This window comes from Danaus plexippus, chromosome 17 (assembly GCF_018135715.1).
Source record: "Danaus plexippus chromosome 17, MEX_DaPlex, whole genome shotgun sequence".
Lineage (NCBI taxonomy): Eukaryota > Metazoa > Arthropoda > Insecta > Lepidoptera > Nymphalidae > Danaus > Danaus plexippus.
In genome coordinates this window covers 4,391,036-4,404,229 of record NC_083548.1, presented here as the reverse complement: position 1 = coordinate 4,404,229, position 13,194 = coordinate 4,391,036, and the positions used below count along the sequence as shown (strand labels likewise).

Genomic DNA, 13,194 nt, shown 5'->3' with positions numbered 1-13,194 from the left:
GCATTTACATTAATAACAAGTGACTCATCATCAAACCCGTTTTATATCGGAATTTTGGAACGAATGCAATATTTATCGATAACATTAATACAGAAACAATGCCACTGAACTCTGCTTTTGGACTAAATTATAATTTCGGTAAAGAAAGTGTGTCATGTAACTGTTTAACTTGTAAACTTGTAACTGTTTACGTCACACGTTTTAGTATGAGATGTCGAACGTCGGAGTTGACAACCAAAATAATGCGGACATCACTTTCTTCTTGTGCATTTATGAGTAAAAGTACTCGTTCAATAAGTAAATAACTCTTAAATAATATTAACCTGTGTTTACGCGTCAATAGGGTTTAAAATTTATTTATTTTCTATTGGGATAAAATAATGTCAAGATTCAATCACAAATTTAATGTTATTCTCATTTGAAAAGATTACGATGATTTTTTTAAAAGCGTTTAATGGTAACCTTTTGAGTACTATCGATCTGCATTATATCCTTTCATGGATCTTAACTTACAGCAATATTATTCACACAACATCTCTTTACTGAGGCGGTTTATCTGTCGAGTGTTCTAATTCAAACTGCTCGATGCTAGGCTGAATGAAAACTAAGGCGACGTAGTTTACAAAATCCTACTTTATTAAAGCTATTTATTTGGTTTCAAACTAAACTTACCATCATATAAATCTTTTGGTTTGTTTTTCTTACAGTAATCATAGAATGCTTTTTTAGAATCTTCTAAATAGTTTGATGTTTACAGTGATGTAATGGATGTTTGGCTCTAATTTTCACTAATTACTGATTCAAATACTCCGTTTTGCTTAGTCCTATTTGGTAAATGGTATTCGAGCGTGTTGCTGTTAGCTTAATACTATTCAATAGCAAGCGTATGGAATATTACCGCCGGCACATTTTTGTTCAGCACTATAATGGAATACGTGAACTCGGCTTTTGCTCTAAAGAAAATAGGCTCGTTCAAAATTATGAGCGTTCTGAATAAATGCAGATTCACTGTAAGTTTGTATCTAGAAGTGGTTCATTACGCGACTCGTGTGTTTTAATGATATCATCAGCAAGTCATGAGTTTTTTATTTCTGTAGTAAAATTCTCATTTGAGACGAATATCTCTGTGACAAGGTCACTGGTTTTGATATAACTGTCATCTAATTATTATTAATTTCTTACCAATTTGTCAAACTACAACCACTAATTTGTCTTATGAATTTATACGTTATGCTAGTTCCAGATAATTTTGAATGGCAAGGTGAATAAAAGCATAAATTTCTCAAATACGTTTCAAAATTTGTTTGTGGGTGTAGGTGTGTGTGTATGTGTGAATAAAAAAGTGTGTATGGTACACAATAAGCGAAAACTTTACTAAATTTCACCAGAAATATCATATGGACTTCCTTAGAACAAACGCAGTAAAGTAAACTATAATTTTAAAAGATAACGTTTTTTGCAGTTGAGATATTTTTTCGAGGCCAACAGCTTTTTACACGGTTAGTATTTTAGATTAAATTTTTACATGTGTTTTGCTCCAATGAGAAACAATGGCTTGTTTTTACAATTTTTTATGTGATTGCGGTTCTCATTTATCAAGCCAGACGTTTCACTTAGCATTTTTAAGTTATCTTACTCAGATTAACTTAACATTTTCGGTTGAAGTCCATTTCAGAAGGTATTCTTTAATGCCAATTCGATAAAGGGGAATGACGGTCGACAAAAGGAGGTGACGCAGCATTGGGATAAAAAAATAATCTGAACTGATTAAAGATTGCAACGCTCATTTACCGGTCCGATAAACATAATTATGGACGGGTACAAGTACTCTTTTCCTCTCTCGAGGTTTTAATAGTAACTTTTGAGAGGTTTTTACTCCCTCTGAAATTATGTCAATGAGCTCCCTCTAGAGTTGCAACTTAGTATTAAAATTTTCACGAATACGAATTTAATAAATTATTTCATATAAGAATTGTAACAAGATATAAAGATATAGTTGTCTATATCATTTTTATACAAGTAGATTCTATTCTCTAAATACAATAACCGTAGAGGTATCGTACAAATAAATTAGCTTCCTCTGAAATTTCTATATATCCGTTCAAAGGCAATTTTCTGTTTTAATTTCTGTTTAAACTCGGCTGGTTAGTTGGGTCGTTCACCTGACAAGGTTCGTTTTGCCCGTTTATTCTTTGCTCATTTCATCAAAAGTCAGAATTACAGATTAAATGTTAATAAGTTACAATGTTTCTGTTTAATGCTTACAATTGCAACCGTTATATAATATGCTTTCAAATTAATTTAATTAAATTTACATATTAACACATAGTTTGTTTCAACTCGCTTTCTAAATAACATTTTCAAACTAACCTATACATTGAAATGGTCAACTATCTCCTTTTATATAAACTATTAAATGATTTTTATCGTTATTGTGATCGATAGTTTCTTTTGTACATATTAATATAACACTTCATATAATAACTCACTATTAATTAATAGGTACTGTTTAATTTTTAATGGCAGAAGTGTCACTGTTTATACAATTTCGGTTAATATTATATTATTAAATTTATTTTCTTCTGCTAATAAATTTTTATACAGTACATTTAATGCTTAATGAACATAATATTTCATCTTTCTGTGTTACATTTTACCGCATCCACTTCACAATGTTCCCATGCGCATGAATAGAAAAATCCAACCGGCTTTTACGTATTAAACACAAAACAGTTACGTTATTATTCGTGATTAGAATTCGTTGGAGACTATTGCATTATTATTATAATTTCAAAGATTTTTTTCAAAGATAAATGTGTATATTATATCTAAGGAAATATCAAGAACGTAATGTGTTGTCGCTTCCCTCAGACGAGAGCACTATGTTTGTAAGCAATGCAGTTTATTTTCAATCACACACCAATAACTCAACCATTACGATACAACTATTTTAATAATTGACACATCTGTAGTAAATAAATTAATTTCATCCTTTACATTGAAAGGTGAAAATTAATACTACTTAATTTTTTCTCTCGTCTTTTACTTTTGATTATATAACTTTTTGTATATAATATTAGCTATGCATGTTTTGTAAATTTTATTTTAATTTTTAAAATCATCTATAGCGGAGCTCTGTGGTCGCTGCCTTCTGTAGCGGTCGTCGTTTCATTACAAGTTAATAGGTACGCCAAATAGCACGTAAATGGAATTCTATTATAAAAAAAAAATAAAATTTTTCATATTATACCCCAGCTAGTATGCGATTTTTTGTATAGACTTCGGAGGTAGCATGTATAGACTTCGGAGTAAATTGGTTTACATTGCATTAAAAAATAAAGGAACTCGTTACAAAAGTCTCTAACATAGTTTTCTTATAAAACGTTTGTTATTACTGTAATACAACTATAAATGAGTAATCTGTTAATAGATTTTGCAAATGTTTATTTTTATAATCACCTCACAAATTTTATTCTAAAGTTACAATAGATATTCTGATACCTTTGCTCCAAAAGCATATATATTACAATGAAATTGTCAGAGACAATTAAGGTCAATAAAATCAGGGAGCCGTAATTGAGGAACTGAACTACATGAGATTCTATAGATACAGAATAAATTGTAGTAGGTGGGTAGATACATATCATAGAAGTCTGAAATGAAATCCTCATTTTTAATTTTAAATAATATGATTTCATTGATTTTTTTCAACTTCTTATACATAAATTCGAATGCATAATACTGAGACGGTGAAAAGTAACGCTTTAAATTCGAATATGAATAACTTAAGAACCCAAAGCAAACTTTTGATTAGAAGAAATTGACGTAAAATATTCCGATGGTAATAAATGATAATAAACTTTGAAATTGTGTACTTTCACGTAGTAGGAGTATATGAGGAAGAAAAGGAATTCACTGCTGAATTCAATGACATAAGTAATAGGGTTGTCACTATTTCCATATGACAAGAAGCCTTTGTATATTGACATTTGCCACGAATGATCCACTCAAAAGCCGGTATAAGATAACTGATTCAACGATATGAAAGAGTTTCATTTTACTTATACCTTTTATTCTCACTTTTTTTTGTATCATTTGTTTAAAACGCATATTTAATCCAAGTGAAGCATTATAATTTTAATAGTAAATTCATTGGTATATGTATTAACAATGGTAACAATTGTGTTTATTCCTTTTCGAAACGATAGTACCTATTTTAGAAACTTAATACATAAAAAATATAATTTGTACATAAATTTTGCTACTTTATATTAAAGTAAACTGATCTGTGTCGCTGTAAACATCTCAATGTATCTATTGCCTATTTAATGGGCCGCCTGGTATAGAAAATCTAATTATAAACATATTTAAAGCAGCCCAGCATCAAAGCATTCTCAATATAAAAATATATTCTACGGCTGCGTTGCGGCTGTTTCTGTGCCATTCGATGTATAAACTATCATCCAATATGACACAATTTATAAGATTTAATTGTATTAAATTAAAACTTATGTATTTTGGAACGTGCGTCACGGAACTGCACTTCTTTTTATTATAGCCACCAATCTGAGAGGTATATAATAAAATAAAGATCATCAATACAAGCTTCATTTATCATGTATAAGCTGGAATAGATGCACTAAGTAAAAATAGGTTTAAATATAACACTTCAGCGGTCCCGCGACTGAAGGAAACATTTGGTTCGTGACGTAAGATTAATTTGATCAAAGTGAAAACGCTCAACATTTTCCACGCTACTTGTTTCGAGTTGCTGTCAACGCTTCAACTAATGCTTCCGTCGGCTTCCAATATTAAACTTTTGATGGTGTTTATAGTCCGACCACAGATTTATGGTCGGTCTATTTTACTTCCAATTGATATAGTATAAAGTTGCAGGTTGATTTTTATCGTGGACGTCGTATTTTTGTAACCCTCTGAATGGAACATTTTGATTGTTCAAGATTTTCTCGCGTTCGAATTGATGGTGTGAAGAATCGTAACTGGCTTTAAATTAGAGTAAATAGCAGTACCTCAAAACGATTTGCTCGCTGTTACAGTTACCACAAGAATAGGGTCCCACGGTAGTGGGTCAATAACATCACGCCTACCCATGTTACCGATTTTGCATGCAATTTTTCTACCATCAACAACAAACAATGGTGTCCAAAAGAAAAATGCGGGTTTATTTTAGGATCTCAACTTTACCTGCCTTTAATATTCAAGGCTAAAATCTACATTTCATTTGTTAGCCATGTCAATTGGAAGTCGATTGAGCTAATTAATTATTAATGAACCACTCCATAATGTTCTCAAGACTTCGCAATCAATTAATAAGAACTATTTCGTAGAAGATATTCATTACTTAAACATTATACTAATTTAGTGCTATTGAAAGCTATCGTATAACATATGTAGTTTGGTAAAATAACGTATATTTAAAAAAATATTTAGCTCCCATTCATTCATTAAGCAATGTAGGGGTAAAACATTATTTTTATCTTGAAATTACCTATTCTTCCTCCCAGGTATCACGACCAGACACTCGTCGACCAGTGTCAGTTGGAGCCAACGCTGGGTCCAATGCTGGGGAGAGAAACTATACTGACTACAGATTGGCCCACGGGCCGCCATCGTCTCCTGGAGCCGTAGCAGCACAACGCCGAGTGGCCTGTCAAGCTAGCAGGTTACTGCTGGAAGAGACATTGGCCAAGCCCGGTAGGACGATTTATTTCTATAATAAATAACTAACCTTTTATCTAAATTTAATTAAATATTTTTTTTGCCTTTAATGAAAAAATTACATATTTTAACATTTTTAAAGAACCGAAATATAAAATATATAATTTGATGGCAATTATTCTGAATTTTTATATTCGAATGAAATTGATTTCAATGTTTAAAACATTTTAAGAACATTTTATTTTTATTAATATATCTAGTCTAGAAGCTATCTAAACGACCTTTTCACCTAGAAATATTAAGGCGGTGTAAAATATTTTTTTGTTTGTAAAACAATGAGATGCTTTAAATAGAACATAATGCTATAAAACTATATCATCTTATTATCGCAAACGAATCAGTTAAGAAAAGCTAGTCGTTATATACCATTAGTTTCGTAAGAATCAGATTAAGTTGTATCCGATATCGCAGAATAGTGAAACATCTACAAATCATTCAAATCATCTCCACTTTCAAAATATCTTCCTTCAATGTTTCAAACAGCTATTGTTCAACAACTTTCATAATTGTTGCCAGAACGAACGCATTATAAGAATAAAGGAGAAAGTGCTAATTGAATTTCAGTATGAGTATGTTTTTAGAGTTTTTGTTTTTAATTAATTAGAGTCGAAATGTTCTTGTGATGAATTTACACCAGCAAGAATCTGAAGCTTCATGTTATTCGATATAAAATTAATTTAATTAGAAGCAAGATATCTTGGGAAAAGGTTGTCATTTCAAAATGTAAGTTGGAAAATAACGTGAAAATTAAACGACTTATATTTTTGTATGATATAAACATAACATTTAATTAATCAGAAAGCATTGAATAGATAATACTGTAAACATTTTGTAGATTTCATTTGGAATCCGCAATGTCGTATATTTCTTATGATATTTATGAGATAGGGATCGTGAGGTCTGAGTTGGGTCCAGACTGCTTTATTTGTACGGCCCTGTACCACGTTTGGGTAACCCTTTATATAATTTATTTTTTTCTTAAAAAAAGTATCTTCTAGTTTCGCCGGAATAAATCTTCAGAAAAAATATTATGGGTACTATTTATTATGATCAAAGTACTAATTTATTTTTACCGCCAAAATAAAATAAGATGTCTTTTCGATATTCTTATTTCAAATCAAACTTTTATTTACATTTATAATAAGCGAATAATTTTAATATTATTATTTGTATATTTCCACTGTTTAAGAATGTACCTAGTAGGATACTCTTCGTAACGCTAAACGAATTTTATGCACTATTATATTTATGTTTTATAGTTTGATAGTCTTTAGCATTAGAATATAAATCGAATATGTGCTGTTTAAAGATCATCTTCAAAGGGTACGTGTTTTAGTTAACGATGACATCTCATACTAATCACCATTTGCTAATGTTGATTCTTGAAGCACGGTTTTTTATTTACAAATTTTTGTTTGTGTAGGGAACTGTTATTCCTTTAAAAATCAGGATTAATTATCACCTTGCGTTTAACTTATAGTTTAAAAGTTTTGTTTAAAAATATCCTATCAATTAACTGGAAATATTACTTTCAAACGCTTCATATTAGAGTTTACAACAGTTTACATTCTAACGGACGAGGCATGTTACACCGCGTCGGGAACAATGGGAATCCCCGGGAGTATTGTACTGAAAGCCCTGTAAAAATATTCTCTAACAAAGCGGTCTAGACTAGAATGCAGCCTCTTTCGAAATTAGATGTTTCGTCACGGTCATTTAATTTATAGTTTTGAACTTCAATCGTGTTTGAAATATTACATTATTCTAAGAACCACGTTACGTAGGGTAGAAAACGTACTTTATTTCAAATTTATAATCTTACATATAAACCAGTAGGCTTAAAATATTTATTATATCTATACATTTTCGCTCTTAGGTACTCCACCGACTATAGTGCAACCTCCAAATGGCTGTTATTGGGTGGATGGTGTCGAGGAAAATTCTCCAGACGATGAGAGTGAATCTCGACTCCAACCCGGCACCCCGCGTCAATCCTCCCGAAGACACAACATTGACACCGATGATACTGCCAAGTACTACAGGCGGTTCTTCCTTGGCAAGGTAGGTTTATGAGATGAAAATTTCTTTGGCATTTTTCATAGGAAACAATACCTAAAAAATTACTTATGCAAATACCGTCTAATGTAACAACGTCTATTTTCTCATGTGAAAAGAAATTTACTTAGCGTAATATTTCATTCCAAATATTGAAATAGTGTTATATTTGCTTCTTACGACAATATTTATTTTTATATCATTGTAAATGTTAACCTGGTCGACCTCACTTGAATCAATGCAATGAAGTATTTACTTTAAAGGTTCTATAAATGTAACTGAAATGTATTGATTATATATAAAAAAACGATCATTTTGCAAGTTACTTCCGTAAAGGACAACCGAGGAAATATTAAAATGATGTTAAGGAAATAATAGAACTGTCGCTTTTTTTGCCGGTTCTAAGTTCTATGAATATTAATATGGAATCCATTATTTATCTACTTATTGAATCTGTTGTCCAGGTGGTAAAAGTTAAAATAATTTTTTTGAAAACATTGATAAATTGTAGTCTACTAAGTAAAGACTTTAAAAAAGGCCATTTTATTTTAAACTACATGTAATAATAACATTTAAAAGTTGAATTGAAAAAGAAATCAGTTAAATTAAATCACGTAATTGATATCACGAGTATTTTCTTCGAGTATCAATTTTAAATAAAGAGGATTACGCAAGTTTTGATATTTCGCGCGCCCCGCCGCACTGTCTGATCGGAGCGCAGTGAGTACTGTTGCCAACTGGGTCGGTGGATGTTTCGGCTTATGTATATTTAAATATTGATAAAAATGACAGACATTCCCACTTGATCACGTTCCCCTTGACATCATAAAGCGTGGACGTGCGTATGTCACGCCAGTGTCGTAGTGTCGTTGGCCTTTTATGTATTGGCCTTCCGGGAGACCTCATGCGATGCAGTTGTAAATCAATTCCTTGCTGCAATTATGTGTTTTTTTACGCCTTCCGCTCAAATCGAGATAACCGGAATGATATGTGCTTTGAAGAAAATAGTGTTCATATGTTTACTATCAACATCTTTGATAGTTGCTTCCAATGCTATAGTACAAGCCGTGTTGACATCGAACAGTTACAAGCACGTGTGAACTTTCCCATACCCACGCACAAGGCGTGCTTTTTCTTCTTTTTCGTGGCTTCATACATCTTCTTAATGACCTGGTTTGATGTACAAGATTCAAATGATTGCTTATGATATCTTCAATCTGAGAGTTTTTAATTTCTATGCTTTCGCTAGTCATTTTCAAACTATACTTTGAAGTTTTGATTATAAATTTAGGTATTAGTATTATTTTTAGTAAGTACTTATTGGGCTTGTTTAATTGGAATTTGGATGGGAAATAACCACATATGGTTGAACGTGAGGCTTAAAATTTAAATTCAAGACAAAAGCAATTAATATACCGATTTAAATTAAAATTCGAATCAACCATGCATGCCCTTAGGGTCTACTCATACTCATTACAGAAATTACTTGCGGTAGTGGGAAAAGTCTGCGTTCAGCTACGCGGAACGGTCTTGCTTTACGCTCAACGAACTAAGTTCTATGTAGATCGAACAGATTACAACATTAGGGCATGTACCTACTCAATGCTAGTTTACTTGAAGATTTGCATCAAAGGTTTTGGCTACGATTCTTATGTATGCATAAATATTCATACAAAAATTCGTATTTCCAAGCTATAAGGGAAATACAACAAGCTATGGTTCTGCACTTTTTGCATTGCACATCTATTCTAATATTTAAACGTTTGTTTTATTTAATGTAGTCTTGTTCCAAATTTAAATATACAAAAATATTACAACTCTCATTAACAGAGAAATAAAATATTTTTTTAATTTTACTTACAATTCTCGACTGTTGCAAAATTCAGAAATGATTGCCTGCTCGCCATCTGTTTGGGACTGGGCGAACAAGTAGGTAACATTTAATCTCTTGAACGGAGACTGATGAGTGAATATGTTTTCTGTGACAAGAAGTGAGAACGAAATCATTATTCCTATCAATATAATTATGTTACAATTTTCTTGTATTGACTGTTGATTATTGCAATTAAAAAGCAGGCCAAAATGTCCGTTCATCTTTTCACAAATAGCTGAAGGTTGACAGTTAATAATTTTGAGCTGCAAAATCCATAAAATATTAATAAAAAGGTTATAAAAAATTTATGGATTCGCAGACTCATAACTTAAAACTATAATATTTTTTTTGGTAAAAATTTCAATCGACCTTATTATGTCATTTCCTGTTGTTTGAAAAGAAATTATATTTTAAACAAAGCGGTGTTAAAAGTTAAATTTGACCGTAAATTCATTGAAATCGGCCCGAAAGACAGATGCTCACAAATGACAAAAGACGAGGAGGAGTAATAAGCAAATGCTCCTTTTCATAACGCAAAATTGGTTCGAGAACAATTTGTTGGAAGAAAGCAATGGTTCCTCAGAAATGATTGCCATTTTGGTACGACTTCGATTGAATAAATCTACGGGAAGTAGATGTGAAAATGTCTTTCAGATCCATATATTTTCTGTGAAACAGATGAAATATTATAAAGATTAAAAATATATTGGTAAGCATAAATATTTTTAAATTTATAAATAATAATTTCGTACTTTACTAATATTATAAACGATGAAGTTTGTAAGCATAAGTGGATGGATGGATGGTTAAGAACTAAGTTTCCCTTCGTTCTTGATGTTTAGGATTGGCAGAATAATGTGAAGAGTAAAATTTACATTATACCTATATTCGAGATACGAAAGCAGCATAACTAGCCACATAATTGCAATATTATTACTAATTGTAGTCGACTTAAGATCTGAGACTGTTGTTAATTTATCGGTTACTGAAATTAAATGTAACGTGTAACATGTTGTCTATCTTATGTTCATTAGTAGGCAAGTTGTTTGTGCAGAAAATTGCTTAAGTTTTGATGAGTTTTAGTTGGTTTATAAATCATGTTGTTTAAGTAGCTACCTTCCTAGCACATATTCACGAAATACTATTTTAAGTAATTTAAATTTTAAAACAAAACATTGCTAGTCTACTTTTCGTTTTGTGAACAATTTTCGTCTTCATTCTATAGGATAGTATTATTTCCAATCACTGAAGATCAAAAAATCCGGAACATTCCATCGGCAATGACGTGATCCATCACCGTTCAAAAGGGACATTAACCCCTCGCCCCTTAAATTACCGTCTTTAGCTTTCAATTTGCGTCTTTGAAATGATGAAAAATTACCAGTGATAAATTCTGAAAACTCAAAATGACGCAGTGACAAAATGGACACATTTGCGTCTGCTTATTGGCGATTATTATGTGATATTTAATAGAACTTTGTATGCACTTTCTAGTAGTATAGTAATCATTTATGGTGATTTGAACAAATGAAGGAATAAAGCGTCCTAACTTTGAATTGAAAACGTGTATTATATCCTAACAAGTTCTGGTACGGTATAGTTCCGGAGTTCTTCAGTATTTTAAAGTTTCTCCTTCAAGTATTTACTTGGAAAATTTGATGTTTAATGCAGGATAGTTTTATTTATTCCATAAATTCACTAATGAGTTCCTGGCAGGGCATATATATCCACTTCTACAGACATTGCACAATCTGGTCACGTATAGTATTTACTTATCAAGAAATTGACGCAGGATACATTATTGAGTTGCAATTTGAATGACTTACAATATCCTATTATATTAATATATAAAAAATAATATTCTTACTTTATATGTAAATGATTCTTTTATATCCCTTTACTAATCGATAGACAACGTTACCATTTTATACTTGTTTAAATTTACCTTCATTATCAAGGTTGTACTAACAATGTACGAAACTAATTAACAGCTAGTCCCATGGTATTTTATTGTCTATGGACTATCGGTGTGACCCTGGAAACACCAACGAACCGAAAACAATTGGAATTTATAGCAAAAACCTTGTTCTTTCTTAATTAGTGACATACTTAAGATAAATTTACGAGTACTCATTTGTAATATAAGATATATAAAGTCATCAAAAAATTATAACTTATATGTTTCATATAAATATCATAATTTATTAAATGAATATTCAAAAGATCTTGCGAATATAATTTCAGAATCAGTTATTTTTTTTTACCTACATCAAAAGAAATGGAGATTTTAAATTTATCGATCCTTCCTTTTGCGTATTTCATAACTTTGATGTTTATAGACCACTTTGATAATTTCTTGCATTCAACAATGTTAAGATTTTCTCAGGTTGCAATTACATAAATTTGTTTAAGGCGTGATAAGGTGTGAGAAATGATGATATCTTCCACAACAACCTCGATGTCATTCTAATTCATATAAACTCACTTAATTTCTTTAAAGTGTGAAAAAACTATTGTACAAAAATTTTACATAAAAATCAGTGTCTTACTAACATAACTATTGATTCTATAAAAAAGAACCAAAACACTTACCTAATTGTAAAAAAAATACCACGCCCAAATATGACATTGTGTACCTACTAAAGTTCAAATTTATTCTGTGGGTTGGCACAACAAACTAAGTAATTTGTACTGAATGAAGCTTACGAATAGTGTTCTATCAAGATTTTTACCCTTTATCCTTTAAACTAGGGCAAAAATTGCACAGGTGTATACATAAATAATAAAGAGCAGCGGTATTCACAACTAAATGTAGAATAGCACACTTCATCAGCTCTAGGTACTGGCAGCTCTTTAAAATTTAATTTGGACAATAGTAATATTATATCATTGAACAAGTTTCGTTTATGTTCTGATCTTTGGCAATTATGAGACTGTAAAAGTCAATGCAGCTATGTATTTCCGAGGGCTCGTTTTATTTATTTCGCTTAGATAGACCCCAGCAAACTTTAAATGCCTAATTTAGCACCAAAAATTGTTTAATCTTATTGTTTATTGTGAACATGTGTATTTTGAGATTGGATATATCTTTTAGAAATTTCAAAAAATTCTAGTTTTGTTTGCACTGCCCGCTAACTTCGTGGTAAATCGAAGACTTCACTTATATAATAGAAAATCGAGTAAAAATTTTCAGCTTAGGTTTTTTTGTGGTATCAATAAATCTGAGCCCTTTTTACAAGAGAAAATCCAGTAGCTACTTGGAGGCGTTTCACCTGTCTCCGGTGAAATTATGTTTTGATCAATACGATGGTCACATCGCTTAAAAAAACGCTTTGTTAGAGCCGAAATGGTATTTTTTTTATTTTATGAGGAGTTATACAGTTTTGCTTATAAAATTGAAACATTACGGTTAAAAATGCTTTAAATCTGCGTAAAAAATTTTATGTCATTAAAAATTAAGTATGACCCTCATAAAAATTGTTGTACGTGAGTTTTACTACCTTTTTAAGAGTTTATTAACAGAATTT

The 13,194-nt window shown here is 31.0% G+C and overlaps 1 protein-coding gene across 8 annotated transcripts in view; it reads left to right on the top strand.

Moving 5' to 3' along the window:
- LOC116771070 (rap1 GTPase-activating protein 1) overlaps positions 1–13,194 on the top strand; it is a 134,367-nt gene that overhangs the window by 113,603 nt on the left and 7,570 nt on the right. For all 8 annotated transcript variants that reach the window (XM_061523119.1, XM_061523120.1, XM_061523116.1 and 5 more), the window contains 2 exons: positions 5,526–5,715; positions 7,616–7,800. In XM_061523119.1, the coding sequence (XP_061379103.1) occupies positions 5,526–5,715; positions 7,616–7,800 (375 nt within the window). The remainder of the gene's footprint in view (positions 1–5,525; positions 5,716–7,615; positions 7,801–13,194) is intronic.